We start from the raw sequence: 18,748 nt of genomic DNA on the forward strand, positions 1-18,748 counted from the left end.
TTGGAATTAAATCAACATAAACTTATAAATAATTTTATGTACATTTTTCACATTTTAAACAGTTACATTACATTTAACAAGCTTTTCCAATTTAATTAATAAGATAAGCTGATACCAAATTCACGGGAATGTTAGTCCACTTTAAATACAAGGGGGACCTAACACGAAGGGATTTTTAAAAAATAACAATAGACCTATATTTTGAACTAGGACACTGAGAATGTCTATGTAGAACTTCCATTTTAATCGGTGGAAATGGCTTAATATGTTATTGTATGTGTAACAAACTAACTCACGTTCGCATTTATTTCAATAACCTTTAATCAATGTATAGGCATTAGTTTTTAATATTAAGTAGCGTAAATGCCATTCTGAAATTTACTATACAGTGCAAAACATCTGTGTAACAGGAAAAATTATTGTTTTTAAAGTACCTAATAATTAATTGGCAAAGAACAAGTTTTTTTGTCAACCAAACTATAATCACTCTGGTGAACCATATGGACGTACTTCCTCCGACAGTAGGTAAAATACTTTTTTTACTTACTTGATAACAGACTGTTAAACCCGCTTATTATTACCAATAATAAAGTAACATTGCTGATAAAAGCGTTGGATGGAATTGAGTAAAAACTTTTAAATGTAAGCATTGCATTAATTCCTTTTCAATCAAAGTAGACTTCAAAGGAAAACTTTGTAACTTCAATGTTTTCTAAAAAATTCTACTGAAAATAAACTTTGATATTTTAATTTCAAATATTTACACTATAGACTTTATTTTAATAGAAGCTCGTTTGTACTTTACATTATTCCATCCAACTTAACAAACTTAACACAGGAATGTATTGCTATATATGTGTACATATTAAATTGTATATTTTAAAGCTGTTGATATTGGAACATTTGTTTCTACAAACAGTACTCCACAGCAAAATTACACACCTGAAACTTCACCGTTGAATTGCACAAATGCCAATTAGATTTTTAGTTAACTCACAATAACGTATTTGCTTTGTAAAATATCGCAGGCTTGAAATAAACCACTGCACTTTGACCACTTGAATACAGCACATGGTTTTAAACGAACTTGTTAATGCATTAGAACAAAGCAATCGGAAAGCTTACTCGTCTGGGAGGTGTTAACAGGCTCAATTTACTCACCACAAAGCTCCGTTAATTACTTCATTTAGTTATGTAAAAAGTTTACAAAGCCGTTGCACTTACATAGGATGGCCCTTGTTATTTTTCAAATTATAAAACAGTTGAAATTTTGGAAATATACAAAACCCATTTAATAGTTTATTAAAATAAATTTATATCCGGTTCTGGTAAAAAACTGAGTCAAAAACGAGTTCTCGATGAATAATACAAACAAAAAGTAAATATTGAATTTAATCTTCTTAAATAAATTATAACATACATGCATTATTTAACACTAGTAATTTTTAATTTAAGTGCTATATTATTTTTTAAAATTTAAATATGGATGCAGTTTTTTTTCTTAGTTTTTTTGTAAAATTTTAGGTTTAAGGATTTTCCTCGATGTTTTATATTTTATCAGAGCGTTGAGTTCACAAACAGTTTATTTGTTACACCTCGTTTAACTTATGGATATCACAACAAGGATTCCAACCCTAGAGTTTCTGTGGATTTTCCCTAGAGGAGAACAGGATGATTAATGAGCTTTACTAAGAAAATTTAGCGGGGTCTAGCAGTAATTTCCAACTCGTTATACTTATGGATATCACAACAAGGTTTCCAACCCTAGAGTTTCTGTGGCTTTTTTCCTAAATAGAACAGGATGATTAGAGCTTATACTAGGAAATTAACGGGGTCCTAAGCAGTAATTTATCCCAACTCGTTTTGTAGGTAAAATATTACACACTTTAAACTCAAGAGCCAAAAGAATTGATGGAAAACAAACGTACAAAAACCTTTTCACTTAAAGAACTACTCAGAATTGCGTTTGTTGGTAGAAATCAGATGCACTGTTGAGTAACTAAGCAAAAAAACAAATTAACTTGTTTTATCTCACTAATATCTTGGTTAAAACATCCTATTTTGTCTTGTCTTACACACTAAACAGTTAATCAATTAGAATATTCTGCAAAGATAAACAGTACATAAATTACAATTTAAATCCTAAATATCCAAAAGTTACACTTGTAAAAACACTTAATATTTCCATTTTTGACTCATAAATACTCGTATCACACCAAAGAATATTCGGATTTAGTTTTGTTTAGGATGGATTCTACTATACTAATTGCCTTTGCCCTCCTCGACCCGCTCCGGTCCTAACCTGTCCCCTACGGCTGTAAATCGCTCTGCAGGTTAACATGGGAGAAGGCTAGAAGGACCCACGTAACAGGCTTCGTTAAGGAATATAATTAAGTATTACCATAATATTATGTGTGTTTTACTATAATCAAACTCGATTTTTTTCTGTCAGGAAATTATGTTTTGTGTAACATTTTAATATTTTTGTCTTCTATCTCTGTTGAAGAGTGATATGATGCACCGCTAGCATCAAATTTGAAATTCATTGAAATTTGAAATTAATTGGTTTAAATCCTTTAATTCTGTTCTATATTGCAATCAACTAAAATATTGACGATTGTAATACAATTTTCTTAAATTGTCAACGCAACAAAGATTTATTGTTATATTGTTTAGCTCAATTCTTTCACAAGATACCATACATATAGACAGACCCGATAGAAGGGTAGATTTAATATGCCCGCCATAAATAATAAGCTTTGCTAACCCCTCAGCCTATTTACAATTTCTCACCGTTGTTTAAGTTTAATGGTCCGTTCTTAAAAATATTATAACTAATCCAATTTCCTCATATATTTGCAAATGAACTAAAAACAATTTACAACAGGATTGTAGATTTGGTCCAAGTTTAAGTTTAAATACTCACTGATGGAATGACGTAGTACTAGTGAAAATCGTAAGCTAATATACCATGAGTATAAACATTCCCACCTAAATAAAATTATTAATGTATTTTCCATTGTTACTTGCCCTTATTGTAGGTGTGTATAAATATTTCTAATCTATTTAGATTCAAGCTCACTTTTATTCAAATATAAATTAAACTAACGCATCTTTATACAAGTTTCCATAATGGTCCCAATTACTCTAATCCAATCGATGAGAGACGAAATAGTGATGCAGAGTTCTCAGCGCCATTTCAATAAACGAGGTCGATTCCTACCGTCAGTAGCAGGCTCTGGTTTTTCAATCCTGACAAACGACTAACATTACAGCAGACACCTCTATACGGAAACATAGAAACCCTATGTTAAGGAAACTTGAAAATGTAAAAATCATTTTCAGTTTATTGGAAAAGGGAAAACACGTTTTAATATAAAAAATACGACTGAAGACTAGTTGTAAACAAATTATTAAAACTTAAGAGATAGTTTATACCATATATTTTAACTGAAGTAAGATTTTGCTTTAAAAATGAATTGCAAAGGAATTTAATATTTGACTATGCCGCAATAAAATGGCACACAGCTTATGAAATGTAAAGCAAATAAAGTAATAAGTTCATTTTCCCAAGTTTTACTCGTTATTTTACACTATATGGTGTCTTATAATACTAATTACCTGTGAACTCAGAAGCCTAAAAATAAATTCTGAGTCACCACCTTACTATATAGCACAACTTTCTTTGGAATCTCTTTTTCTGTAATAATGTTCGTGTGTGAAGTCCTAATGTAATATACAAAACCATTCAAGATTTCATAAATAATACCTGAAAACTGGAGGATCCTTCTTCAGTCATAACACCCCTTCCCCACTTTGTCATAAGTAAATAAGTGATTACACTCTAAAAAAATTGCCAAAAGCGCCTGGCAAATAAAATTATTATAAACTGTAGGTACTGCAATAAAATTATAGTTGCGGAAGAAAATAACCACGGGTATCCCCATCTTTTAAATTAATAAACCTTCAAGTTGGAAGCCTTGAAAAAAAAAAAAATATACTTTTTAATAAATAAATAGAATTAATCAACCAGACTTCCAAATCTCGCTTAATTTATAAGAGGCAGTTGACCGAGGTCGCTCATGGAAGCAAATTATACCCCGTAGTAGTTCTGACAGTGATGTGTGCTCGAAGTTTTGTTTTAAGAAAAGGATAAGCCGATCCTCTTTAAGCCTTACTCTGCCCGTCCTTATGGGCCTGTGCGAGGATCTAGTTTATCTGAGAAGTGAATCAAACTAACGTAGATTCTAAAGTAACCTTTTCCAAACGTCTAGAAAGCTGTGAAAACATTTTTGAGGTTTTTTTAATAAAATTTTGGAAATTCGAGTTATACAAACCGATGAACGCATCCAACCCACCTGTGTTTTCTCGGGCCTGTTTGATAGGCTTTAAGCTGACCATATGCTGCAATAATTCAGTGGTAGTTGGAGTGGAATTAGTTTTGAAGCATTTTTCAGGACGTTTTGAGAGGATGACATCCAGATCTCTTTTGTATTTGATTTCTTCTCTCTCACGCGAAAAATAACAGAAGAATTGGTCTTAAAATTAACATCATTTTCTGGCATAGCAGAACCATATAAGTCTCACCAAGCGTACTACCTTATTCAGCACTTGGGAATGTATTTATCTACTAGGATCCTGTAAATATCTTAGAGATACAATAGCTCCACTTATGGCAAAGGACATTAGATTTATTTAGGATTTAATATATTAGTTTCAATTCATAGTTAATTTACAGCTATTAGTAAAACTTGTGTAACTAGGCCTACTTTAATGATTCCCCTTTCTACTTTCATTATGCCGTTCTACTTACAATACTTTCCGTTGGATGTTTAGAGGTGATGTTGGTGAAAACTCTAGTTTTTACCTCACTTCAATTACTGTGACGTGGTGCAATCAATGACATGACTGGTTTGACCTTTCTAGTAAAATTTCAGCGTGCACGAGAATTATTGTATTCGGTTATATTTTCAACATTACGACGTGATGATCACGTAATCTCCTTATTTTAGAGCAATTTTCCCCTATTAAAATCCAAAGAACTTAGAGATCTTTCATGGTACTTTAGTCCCCTGTTGCCACGCACTAATCCCACAATGGTTGTCCAAGTTATTTTGGCCCAAAGTTTTCGTTTTATATGTCTGATATTAGTGCACGTAGAACTCGTAGTGGTGGCATCTTTATTATCAACTCCAATTCATATGACGAACCTTATAAAATAAATCTTTCAATTATTTTCCCGCCATGTCGATTTGTGGAACGCTCTCCCAGACAACATCCAGAACTATTGACAAGCGCGATCCGCTTTTGGGGCGGAGGTTCGGGCCTTTTCAGCTCGCGGACTCGGCGGGAGTGACGGTTTGTTGGTTCTTGTGGTCAACACTTGTGGGTAACTGTATGTGAGTTGCGTGGATGGGGAATGAAAGCTGATTAGGATAAGGAATAGTTTTATTAGTTGCCTGTAAAGAGATTTATGTTAGAGTTTTAAATCTAAATGGATTAATTTATACTTATAATTTATATATATGCATTATTATGTTACATCCAAATATGTAATTAATTATTAAAGTGATTTAGTTTAAGTGTCAATTACATTGTTGTAATAGGTATGATAATAATTTACTTTGTTTGTTTTTTTTTTGGAGTGTTAAGTGGGTAGAGAGGACTTATAATAAGTTCTAACTTCGCCTCTGTAAATACAGGCATTTTTTCATTTCATATCATTTCATTATTTTTTTTCCGTTAATCTTAACGGTCGTTTTCCACGTAATTACTGTAATTTGGTTTTACTTTATGCTCCGCCTAACAGATTTGCCATACTTAACAAAAATGCTGTAATTAGGTAAATAATGAAGTTACATTTTACTACCAAAAACACTTTTGGTTAATTATTCCTTGATATTGGAGTTAGTTGAAAGTGTGCAAATGGTACCAGGTAAAATTTATTGAAAAAAAAACTTAATAATGACTTTCACTAAAATCAAAATTAAATTACATTTTTTTAAAAATAATTAATACATTTTATTTCTATAAAATATAATGAAACTTAACGTTTAAGGTGGATGTCAATTCAAAAATGGGAATATTTTTTGACATCCTTAGTGAGCATACTTCAATATTTACAAACTACCAAAGTGGTTATAATTCTTAATATTCAGGCAATTAATTGTGTTTGTTTCTTCTGGAATTTAAAACTCTTCTATTTTAGAGACTCTCCGTCTCTCTCGTTAATATAACATTCTGAAGTTCCAGTATATGACACTGAAAAAACCATATTTTCCAAAAAGAAGTCTCACCCGTCAAGTTATAAAAAACTATTTAATTGAAAATTCCATAAAAAAGGAGTATACAACGAATAAACCATTTATATTCTGTATTTATAAAGCAGTAATAATCTAAAAGGATAATCTGTTTTAAACAAGTGCGAGTTTAATTACAAGCTATTGCATAATTAATATTTCTATCTAATTATTTTATTACTTTGAGTCATGTCGAAAACGTTGTTAAACATATTTTATATTCTTTAAAGACCTTAAGGATAGAACTTAATAAACAAAGCGTCCCTTCACATGTTGATTTTTGAGATTTGTAAGTAAAAACTTGGATCATTTACAGATTCTGATTCTAGGAAGACTAAGAGGACTTGGAAAAACTTTTGCTCGTAACATAACTTCACCCCATATTCCTGGCAGTTTATTCACATTAGGTGCTAATGGACTTCTTGTGTTATAAAAACTGTTTTTATTAAAGGAATTTTCTTTCATTGGAATTAAAAGACTTAATATTTCCTTCTGCACATTGTTTAGTCTTGACGAGATTTCTGTTAGAAAACATCTCATTTACACAAAACTCTTATATCTTAAAAACCTAATAAAGGTCACTCATTTATCTCTTATGTTGTACAGTGCGGCCCTTTTGTGAAAATAACATGGAAATATATTTAAGGTAATACTTACTCTGTATTTAACAAGGAATATTCATTGAACTTGAATCATATATTTGAATTAAGTACTTGTTTTGTTTTTAAGCTATATACTACTTAATTATTTTGTGTTGGTTTAACCTTCTGTCCTTAAGATACCTGAAGAAGAGAGATGTATTAACATTTTCGAAACGTAATAATCTATTTTTGTAAAGTTACAACAATGGCAAATGTCTGGAAATTCTGTTATCCCTTGAAAATGTCAACTCGTTAGTGTCCTGCTCTGGCGTGTCAGTATAATTTAAGCCTCCCACAATGCCTCATTATATTACGTTCTTCTATTTATGCAAATGGTTTCTTATGTTGGTTCCATCTCTCCTCTTTCTTGTTGTATGCACAATATATAAATATATGGAAAACATATTGAGGCGTTCTGTAATGGAACCGATTATACCTAAACATTTAAGTTACATCATTCTGCTTAGCAGACCATATAATCCTATTTTTCTTGTAAGTACCACCAAGCGTACTGCCTGATTTCAGCTCTTGGTCATGTAATTAATCTTTAACAAGGATATGCAATTATCTTTAGGATACCATAGCTCCACTTATGGCAAAGTATTTAAGATTTAATTTAAGATTAATATTTAGTTTTCAATTTATAGTTAATTTACGAGTTATTAGATAAAACTTGTGGTACTAGCCTAGCCTACTTTATGATTCCCCTTTCTACTTTCATTATGTGCGCCTTAATATTTTTAGTCGTTTTCACGTTAATTAATAAGTGTTAATTTGTTTTTACTTTATGTTCCACTAACAGATTGATATACTATATAACAAAAATGCTGTAATTAGGTAAATATGAAGGTTATCATTTTAACATACACAAAAACATTTTTGTTAATTATTCCTTGATGTGGTTATTTTGAAAGTGTGTAAATGGTATGCAGGTACAATTTATTGGGAAAAAACTAATAATAACTTTCAACTAAAATCAAATTTACATTACATTCTAGTTTTTTTATATTTTATATATTACATTTTCTCTCTGTAAAATGTAATGAAAACCTTAAGTTTAAGGTGTTGTAAATTCAAAAAATGAGAAACATTTGGAGAACATCACTTTCTGTGAGGCATAACTTAATTATTTTTTACATCCTACCCAAAGTGGTTTCAGCAATTAATTGTGTTGTTTCTTCTGGAATTTAAAAAACTCTTTCTTATTTTAAGTGACTCTTACTCTCGATTAAGTGTAAACATTCTGAAATTGTCCAGATAAGTGTGTACAGTGGAAAAAAATGAACTCCATGATGTTCCTGAGAAAGAAGTCTTCACTCTAGTAAGTAATATGAAAAACTAGATTTAATTGATGAGAAATAAAAACATAGAGAAATAAAAAGGCAAAATGGTGTATACAAAACGAATTAAGCCATTTATATTATGTGCTATTTTATGAAAAGCAGTAAAACTAACTAAAAGGAATAAATCCTGTTTAAAACAAGTGCGACGTTTGATGATAATGTACAAGCTTATTGCTATAATTAATATTTCTATCTTAGGTAATTATTTTATTTGTGACTTTGAGTACTATGTCGAAAACGATTAGTTAACATATGTATATTTCTTAAAGGCCTTATGATAGAACTTAAGTAGATAAACAAAGCGTCCTTCACATGTTTTTGATTTGAAGATTCTGTAAGAAAAACTTGGATATCATTTAAATTCTGATTCTTAGGAAGCTTGAGACTGAAATGCTACTTTATTGCTCGTACAACTTCACCCATATTCTGGCCCATAGTTTATTAATTCCACATATAAGGTGCTAATGGTACTTCAGTGAGTGTTATAAAAGCTGTTATAAGGAAATTGTCTTCAATTAAATTAAATATAAGACTTAACTCCTCTGCACTAAATTGTTATAGTCTAATGAGATTCTGTTTAGGAATCATTCAGATTTACACAAAACTCTTATATGTCTGTATGTAAAACCTAATAAGTCATTCAATTTTTCTCTTCATGTTGTTGCAGCAATGTGTACAGCTGCGTCCCTTTTGTGATAGCTAAATATGGAAATATATTTTTAAGGTAATTACTCTGTATTTTATCAGGTATATAATTAAATTTGTTTTTGAATTAGAACTGTGTTTTGTTTTTAAAGGTTCTACTTAATTAATCTGTGTGTTGGCTTAACCTTCTGTCTTAAGACACCTAAAGAAAAGAGTACTTTAACATTTTCGAAACGTAGTATATATTTTTTTAAAGTACAAACAATGGCAAATGTCTGAAATTCTGTTATCCTTTGAAAGTCAACTCGTTTGTGTCTGCCTGCTGTCAGTATAATTAGCTCCCACAATGCCTCATTAATTACGTCTTCTATTTATACAAATGGTTTCTTATGTTGGTTTCATCTCTCCATTCTTGTTTTATGTACATTACATAAATATATGGAAAATTATGAGCGTCTGTAATGAAAACCAAATATACTAAAACATGTTACAGTTTATAATATTTTAATATTCTCTAATCTTTAAGTATTTTCATGCATTTAATATGGGGGTTGTTTTAATATTTGAATGTTACTTAGTGATGATGTAAAATTATAAATTCAAGATTTTAAATAAGTGTTTGTAATATAATTAATGAATAGAGGAAAATCTCTACCACTATAAGAAACAAATTAGAAACAAACAGAAGTGTTTAAACTTTTCAAAACACAATTTCTTAACATAAACTTAAGAGTATAATTAAATATATTCTATTTGTTCGTTTGTTTTATACTCGGAGAAAAATTTTAGGTAAGCTGTCCTTTACAAAAATAAAATTTTTCGACTAATTTCTTTATCAAATATACTATAAAATAAACAGCAAAACAATTAACATCTAAACAACATCAAACATTTCAATTCAAACATTTAATAAATTATGAATTACAAAAAATTTAATCGTGACACTAGATTATCTGCTAGAATGGTCATAGAGACTCCAAATTATCTTAAAGAAATCGGGACGTAGACAGTTTTGCTACTCAGGGATAAGATTGTTTAACCTTTTTGTACTTGAGTGTTGACGACAACATATTGCATGAGAGGAAACCTAAATGTTAAAATGATGGCCTTGGAAATTTATAGTTAGCTTGGGTTTGATGTGATGACACCCATAGAGGACAGATAAATTTATTGCAAGAATTGCTGTTCATACATTAATGGTTGATAATGGATATGAGGTATAATTGTTAATACTTATTTATTGGATTTTTGGAGTTTGTTGGCAGGTATTGATTTTGAAATGAAAATGAAATGAAATATGCCTTTATTAAGAGGCGGAGTTAGGGCTATTTAGCCCTCTCTACCACTCAACCTCACATAATATACAGATATACACCTGTATATATACATATTTACATTTAATGACCTTAAAACTATAACAAATTCCATTTTAAATTTAAATTTAACTAAAATATATACTACTATGTTATAATTAAAAATTCAAATTTATCAGCTGAATATGTTAGAAAATTTTCAAACAAAGAAATAAATTAAAACTTAAATTAACAATTTACTTTTTAAATAGTTTCTTGTTATTGCTACATTCATTCTCTCAAACACACAGCCTGACCACAAGCACGCCACGAGCACCGCCATCCGCCACCCCTACAGACCGCCCAGCAACAAGTCCCTGACCCCCGCCCCAAAACGAGCCCGACCTTCTATAACACGAATATCATCAGGAAGAGAGTTCCAGAGGCGACATGCCTGAACAGTGAACGACCTACTGAAGAAGTTCGATCGATGAAACAGGAATTGAGAGTAACGTGGATCCCCTTCTCGTAGGTCGCTCACTTATATCGGAAATAAATTTTGAAATTTTCGGACAGGTAAACAGGTGACTTGTTTCTGATAACTGAATGTAGAGTTGAAAGAATGTGAAGTTGGCGAAGTTGTTGAAGTTTCAGAAGCGATAGCTGTTTGAAAAATGGAGTCACATGCTCATGCACAACGTCTGAGATTGAAAATAAATCTGATACAATAGTTTTGAGCACGTTGAAGCCTGTCCGAAAGCATCAACAGTCATGTCACTGATCACAGCTCGCCGTCACAGTAGTTTGAAGTGTGGCAGTATGAGAAGTTTTAACCAGCATAACCTTGACACTGAAATGTAGATATTAAAGCACAAAAACGCTTTTAAAACTGTGTGAATGCCAGCAAAATACTCTATTACACGTTATCGTAACCTGGTCATTCCACTTAAGACTTGGGCTCATAGTAAGACCAAGATTTTTTAATTTGTTTTTAAAAATTTAGTTACGTGGTTATTGAGTTTCAAGTTTTGGTGCAACGTTGAAGTCCAAACGGTCGATCATTCTTGGGTTTCCCAATAAATTGCCTGCGTTTTTTGTCTTCATTTAATTTCAGCCCATGTTTATTTGCCCAACAAGCATAGATTCAATGTCTTGATTGAGTAGAACCATAAATGTGCTCAATTCATCAGGCGAACAGTGTACGTAAATCTGTAAATCATCGGCATAAAGATGAAAACTTAGAGTGCCTTATAATAGATGTGACGGTCATTAATATAAATTGAGAACAATAGGGGTCCAAGAACAGAGCCCTGTGGAACACCCGTGTTACGGCTTTCCATTCAGATATTTTTTCCCTTTCTTTGACACATTGCTGGTCGCCCAGTAAGATACGATTTGACCCAGTTAACACACTCATCGGGAGAAGAAAGAAACCATACTTCTTCAATTTGATGAGGAGAAGGGGGTAATAAACACAGTCGAAGGCTTTGGAAAAGTCAAAAAAGCAGTAAAATGGTGGTGATTAGTCTCTTGTCCATTGCCAATCTGATATCATCGGTGATTTTTAATTAGGGTTTGTGGTGGTGCTGTGATTAGGCCTGAATCCAGGGACTGGTATTTAGATAAGATGTTATAGGTATTCAGATAAGATGAAATTTGTTGATGTACCACTCTTTCAAGGCATTTGGAGAGACAAGGGAGAATACTGATTGGACGTAGGTCAGAAGGGGATTGCGGATTAGACACTTTTCTCAACGGGACGAACTAGAGCATGCTTCCAGGTTAAGGGAAATACAGAGGAATTTAAAGAATAATTGAAAATGACTACTAAAACAGGAAGGGTGATTGGCAATGTATCTTTCAGAAAGCGCAAAGGTATGTTGTCAGCCCCAACTGCGTTGCTGGTCATCCTCGCGAAAGCAGCAAGCACATCAGCCTCACTCACAGGTGTGAAAGAAAACTGGCGGCCAGCAGCCTCCCGAGCAGGAGCAGCCTCCAGCTCAGCAATATAATCGCTAGCTGCAGATATATTAACAGGGATATTAATAAAAGTAATCATTTATAATATTGAGGTCAAACGGGAACAGGTGGACTGATATTGGATTTAACCTCACACCAAGGTCTTTGATTTTACTCCACAGTGATTTAGTGGACTGAGGCTCTGAAAGTGTTGTGTGGTAAAATCTAACTTTGGCGTTACGTATTTGCTGCTGCGTGTGATTCCTAAGACGTTTATATGCATCCCAATCTTGAGTGGATTTAGAACGTTTAGCTTTTCTGAAGGCGGAATCCCTTTGCTTTTGCAAATTTCTTATGAAATCATTCATCCATGGAGAGGGGGCTTTGGTTACTCTTTTAGTTATGATTGGGGCATGTTTATCAAATAAATTAGTAAGTAAAGCATTAAATTTGATAACCATTTTGTCTACATTATTGGCAGTGGTTACTTCATGCCAGGGTAAAGCAGCAGCATCTGTGAGAAGTGAAGCATGATCTATGTCCCTGTATCTGCGATATTTGATAATATTGGGCTTATTTTTGGGGGTATGGAGTTTATAGGCACAAAAAATGAGATCATGCTTTGAAAGTCCAGGGGCAGGAAATTGTCCGTGGTGTGCAACGTGGGTCGGGTCAGAAATAGCCATGATGTCAAGCCACGTGTCGGTTGTAGCAGTGTGATGAGTGGCCTGAAGTGGTAGCAGAGACATGTTACATGACTGAAACATTGTGGTCAAAAAGGTTTTCACATATGTGGTAGGCCCTAACAAATCGGAGTTAAGATCGCCCATGACAATGACATGACTGTAACGAGCCATAAGATCGATGAGTGTGTGTTCAAATTCGGCAAGATGGCCGGTATTGGGGGCCCTATAACATGCACCGACTAAAACATGCGTCCCGTTGACACTGACATCCAAAAACATAAATTCAGGCCGTCCCTCTCTAGATGTATCAGATGAGAATAAGATGGAAGTAGGAAACTGAGACTTGACATAAACTGCGACTCCACCACCACGTTTGTGTAGACGGTCCGTTCCTGAAAATATTGTAGCCAGCTAAATTAATGCTCTTGTCGCTTGTGGTTGGTTTTAACCAAGTCTCAGAGACCAAGATAATGTCGGTGTGTAATGGCTCAAAAATGGAACGAAATTCGTCAATATGACTATACAGTGATTGTGCGTTAACGTGTGCTGCCTTGAGGAAATTGTTGTAGGGAGCGAGAGAACGGCAGAGAAGCGCGGGCAGGGACGGCGGAGAGGCGCGCCCGCTCGGGGCGGGGCTGTCAGAGCCGTGCACGGCGGCGAGCAGGGGCGCGACGACACTGCAGGCGGCGAGCGGCCGGCGGTACACGCGACAGTGACATTGCGGTCAGGACATTTACACACTCACGCATACCATAACAAAGAAAAAATAATACTTTATCATTTAATATAAACTTAAAATTAATTGAAGTTATTACTAATTTAATATTATTCATAATAAATTTAAACATGCATGGCAAGCTTGCAGGCTCTTATTGTAACAATAATAATCAGTATTAAAAATGTAAGTGGAGAGAAAAATAAATAAAAATGGTAGTGAATTCAAATTTTTTTTAGTGCTATAATAATTCTAATAATAATTTTAAAAAGAATAAATTAACAGTAAAGTTATAATTATATAGCCAATTAAAATTCTTTAAAACAAAATAATAATAATTTCGTAGAAATTCATTAGAAAATAAATATTGATGTACAGTGTAAAAGAAAATAAATAAAAGCTTAATTAGGAAGTAGAATTTCAGAACTGGAAATGGTAAAAAAATATACTTAATCAGTTAGAAGCTGGTTGGAGGTCGGAAAGCCGGGTCGCCACTCCCTTGCTGCCGTCCCTGCCCAGCCACAGCACCCTGCCGTCCTGGGTCCAGGACCCCGTGCTGCGCCGTCACCCTCTTCGGCCCAATTCACACTGAACGAAACGTCGGGCGGAGACGTGGCACGGACGAGGCAGGGACGAGGCAGTGATGTGGCGTGTGCAATGCACACTGGCAATCACAGACGCGCGACAGTCGTGAGAAAACTTGTCAGTAGAGTGGTTTTTGTATGTAGTTAACTGTTGTATGTTATTACATATAAGTCTGGTGTATAATCAGTTAAACAATAAAACATGGAGAGCAGTGACGAAGATGATCAAGATATGTTAGATGTAGTGTTCGTAGCCAATTTACAGAAAAAGAGAAGATTTTGGGTTCATCCCACTGTGGTTAAGTAAGAGAGATAGTAGTACATTTGTTGTGATGCGTGAGTTAAATTTATATCCACAACGCTTCCAAAACTTCTATAGGATGTCCCGTGAGTGTTTCTTCGTAGTTTTGGACCTTGTTAAGGACGACATTACAAAAAGAAGCACTAACTGTAGAGAACCTGTTAGTCCAGAAGAGAGACTACTGATAACTTTGAGGTAAGTTAAATAGTAGGCTACAAATTATTGTTTAAGAAATTTATTTAGAAACGAACTAGATCCAGAAATCTTGACAAACAAATATTCTTGTCTTAAAGGAAATTATACGTTAATACGTATATTTATAAGTAACTTTATAAAAGAACCGCTACTAGAAGCAAACTATTTAGGCATCATATACAAGTAGTTCTTAATATTAAAATCTCCCTCCTCTTCTACCGTTTGGCCGAAGTCCATTGCAGCTTCATTGTTAGGAGCAAAGCGATCCACTGACGGTGATGTGTAGTTAAATGTACTTGCTGAGGATCTAGTTGATGCAGAAGCAACTGAAGAAATCTCCACGTTATTAAGTGTTTCATCTGCTAATTTCATTACTCCAATTTTGAATTGTCTTTTTTGCCTAGCATCCATAGCTTTCATGTCTGGCAAAATACTATGCAAAAAAGCCAAGTCGGGGTCAGGTTCGGTAGAGGTTTTCTGCGATGTTTGGTTTAGTAACCGTTGTTTCGTCTCAAAATACTTGAATGCAGAACTGTTTACGTCAGATAAACTTGTAAATGGTGTTTTCCTCTTTCTGTACCCATTATCCTTTTTTTGTTCCGTGGTTAGAGTAGGCGGAATAGGAGCAGGTTTACTTGCTTTTGAAGTATCACCAGTAGTGGGAAGGTTGGCATCTTGGGCAGAATCTTGAGTGGCATCACGTTCCTCAACAGTACTGTCATCCAGCTGTTCGTCTTCACTGTTTTGTTGTTCTTCTTCTTGTGCTGTCTCGACTTCAGTAATATTACCTTTACTCTGCCGTGATTTAAGGAAGTTATCCAGAAAATTGAGGTGCTCAGCCAAATAGTACTGTTTAATTTTTTTGGTGGCAGACCCAGACGGTAGTTTTGTTAGCTTCTTATATTTAGCATAACGCCCTCTTCACGTTCTTCCATCTCTCCTTGCAGTCAGCCACTGAAAATAAAGAACTACTTACTGCATTACAATAACTTATATTTTGTTTGAAATATAAATACAAAAACTCTAATGGCAAAATTTTAGTGGGAATACCCATATTTAGATCCTCTGGGTCCTAATATCTCCAGACCATATTTAACTTGACAGGTTGGACGTCGGCCGACCCGTGACATAATTTTGGAAAACCCTGCACAGTTTGTATGTTTGTATCTGTTATTTTTCATATAACTACGATTGTTATTTTTTTCAGGTACTTTGCAACTGGATGTTCATTCAAAGCACTGTCGTACTACTTTCGTTAAAGGACACTCGACTATATCGATGGTGGTGCATCAAACTTCTAAGGCTATATGGAAAAACCTGCAACCTGTCTACATGCCAAAACCAACAGCCGAAAAATGGAAGCAAGTTTCAGATCGTATGTTATCACTGTGGAATATGCCTAATTGTATTGGCAGTATAGACGGTAAGCACATAAAAATACAATGCCCCCCACGATCTGGTTCCGCCTATTACAATTACAAAGGTTACTTTTCCGTTGTTTTACTCGCAGTGTCAGATGCAGATGGCATGTTGCTGGCAATAGATGTGGGGGATTATGGACGGAACAGTGATGGCCGTGTAATGGCAAACAGTAGTTTTGGCAGGGCTTTTAAGAAAGGAAATCTAGATTTACCAGAGCCTAGTCCTATTGCAGGAGACAACCAACCAATTCCGTATTACTTTATAACTGATGAGGCATTCCCAATGTCAAAAAACCTGCTCAAGCCTTATTCCAAGAATGCATTGACTACTAACAGTCGCAGAATTTTTAACAGCAGATTGTCGAGATCGAGGAAACCTGTTGAATGCTCTTTCGGCATGCTGTCTTCCAAGTTTGGAGTACTTAATACACTAATACGATGTACCCCTGATAATGTGGATATTTTTGTACAAGCAATGTGTGTTTTGCATAACGCCATAAGGGAATGTGATGGTACATTCACAAAGCCACAGTACGAGAATGTGATTGACAGCGATTCCATCGTTCTGTTGCTACGACTGCCGCTAACAACAGGGAAACTTATGAGAGATTACCTAAGTACCTACTTCACAGAATGTGCCCCAATTCCACACCAGGATAGGTACTGTGTGTAAAATTGTGTATGTGTACAGCGTAGTAAAAAGAAATTACGTTTATACACTGTAAATACGTTAAAAGTGCTAATAATCAAAGATTTCATAAACATAGTCTAAATATTTAACAATTGTGAATACTCCACTGACCTATAAATACTTTTAAATTCTTGTAATAAACTTTTAAATTTAAAATTCCTTTTTATTATTGTCAATTACCCTACTCAATTGTAACTAAGTTAACTAAGAACAGTTATGTCTAGACAACACATTGCCAGGCAGCCTCGCGGTGTATAATGGCTTACAGTAATGCACTTTAATGCAACTATTTCCATTTGTTATTGTAACACTGAAGCTAATTTGATTGTGTAGTAACCCTAGGCAGTACCTACTTAAAATAAGTATTACAATTTATTACCACAAAAAATAGTTTTCATTGTCTGTTTAGTAATTAGTTTATAGATACCTTTTTGGTTATCCAAAGATTGAGCAATTTTCTGCCAGGGCCTGATCCTGCGCACTTCTGTTGCAGTAATCTGAACGACTGTTGTCGTACAAACATGGATATTGTTCAACTTCCTCACAGAACTTTATGTTGAACTCGATATCGTCTCGCATGGTAAAAAGGAACAGCACAACTAACCACAAATCACAATATTTTGCCTTCCGAACACAAGGGGCATGCCTCTTTCAATACGCCTCGACAGTTAGTGAAGGGACGTGGCGGTGGCGGAAGGGTGGCCGCCCGCGCCACGTCGCCTGTCTGTGCATTGAGTCATTTGTTTACATAGGAGAGACGCCGAAGGGACATATGTCCCTGCCACGTCTCCGCCCGACGTCTGTTCAGTGTGAATCGCGCCTTCAGCACCTCCAGTCGCCGCGCCTTCAGGTCCTCCCGCACCGTGATGCCCGTGCCCTTCAGCTTCTTCTTCGTGTTCTATATCGTCCGCCGATCTTGGTAACTTATGAAGCGGACGATTATAGGCCGATGCCTCTTCCTACCGTCGGGGCCCAGGGGCTTGGGCTGGCTGCCGACTCGGTGCGACCTGCAGATGGCGGAGGCAGGCAGGTCCACACCGAGCTTGTCCCTGCAGAGCTCCACCACGATGCGGTCGGTGTTCTCCCCCGTCGTCTCCTCCACCCCGAAGATGCGGAGGTTCTGGCGTCGCTGGAACTGCTCCAGCTCGTCACAGCGCCCCTGCAGTCGGTCGTCCATCTCCTCTAGCCGCTGGGTCAAAGTTCCCACCTGCTCCCGGAGCCTTGCCACCTCATCGCCGACGGACGCCATCGCCGCCCGCACAGCCTCCTCGACGACACCCTTCAGCTCGTGGGTGATGCGGGTCACGAGCTGGCCGAAGACGTCGCCAGAAGAAAGGTGCTTGCCGACGAGGTCGGCGATGACAGTCGCGTCAACTCTGGCGGCCTTGTCAGTCCCGGTGGCAGGCATTGTTGATGTTGTAGAGCGGCCGGGGTCAGACGTTTACAGATAAGGAGCGCTCGGACCGTTGCTTATCAGCTCCGCCAGATAATGGGACAGGCTCACCTTTAGACCCAGACCTGAGCTGCGGCGGCGATCGGTACATGACATTATTGTACTGATAAGCGAATTTTTAACTACACACGTTATAAAAAGTTTCGCTGATTCGATAAAAAAATGCTTAGTGTCTTTACGCGTGTAATGGCACCACTTTCCAAGAAAAACTGTCAGAAAAATACCGGTTTTAAAACTATAAAAAACTTTAGAGCCGACTTGCACACGTGTCTGCTAGCAATCAGTCATCCCCTCCACCGGGATTTTGGATATGTATTGGTCATTAGTTATTTATGTTTGTTGGATATTTATTTAATTATTTATTTTATAGACTATTACAAAAATTATATCATAAATTCATTTAATTATTGCTACGTTATTGTTATGTTATGTCTTTATAGTTATTTATTATCATGTTGGGTTATCTACATTAATTAATTATTTGTTTATTGTTAGTAATTTATTTGTATGTTATTCTGTTGGT

General features: G+C 35.2%; 2 protein-coding genes across 2 annotated transcripts; one reads left to right on the forward strand and one right to left on the reverse strand.

Annotated features, from left to right (window-relative positions):
* Positions 1-14,510: 14,510 nt before the first annotated feature.
* On the reverse strand, positions 14,511-15,714 carry LOC124372825. The gene is made up of 2 exons (XM_046831229.1): positions 15,711-15,714; positions 14,511-15,577 (listed from the first exon to the last, which is right to left on the reverse strand). Exons 1-2 carry the CDS (start codon positions 15,712-15,714, stop codon positions 14,823-14,825), a joined length of 759 nt encoding a protein of 252 aa, XP_046687185.1. The 3' UTR covers positions 14,511-14,822.
* A 224-nt stretch (positions 15,715-15,938) lies between these two features.
* On the forward strand, positions 15,939-16,754 carry LOC124372826 (protein ALP1-like). Its single transcript, XM_046831230.1, has one exon. The coding sequence runs from the start codon at positions 15,939-15,941 to the stop codon at positions 16,752-16,754; it is 816 nt and encodes a 271-aa protein (XP_046687186.1).
* The last annotated feature ends 1,994 nt before the right edge of the window (positions 16,755-18,748 follow it).

Source organism: Homalodisca vitripennis, unplaced genomic scaffold, assembly GCF_021130785.1.
Source record: "Homalodisca vitripennis isolate AUS2020 unplaced genomic scaffold, UT_GWSS_2.1 ScUCBcl_4136;HRSCAF=10133, whole genome shotgun sequence".
Lineage (NCBI taxonomy): Eukaryota > Metazoa > Arthropoda > Insecta > Hemiptera > Cicadellidae > Homalodisca > Homalodisca vitripennis.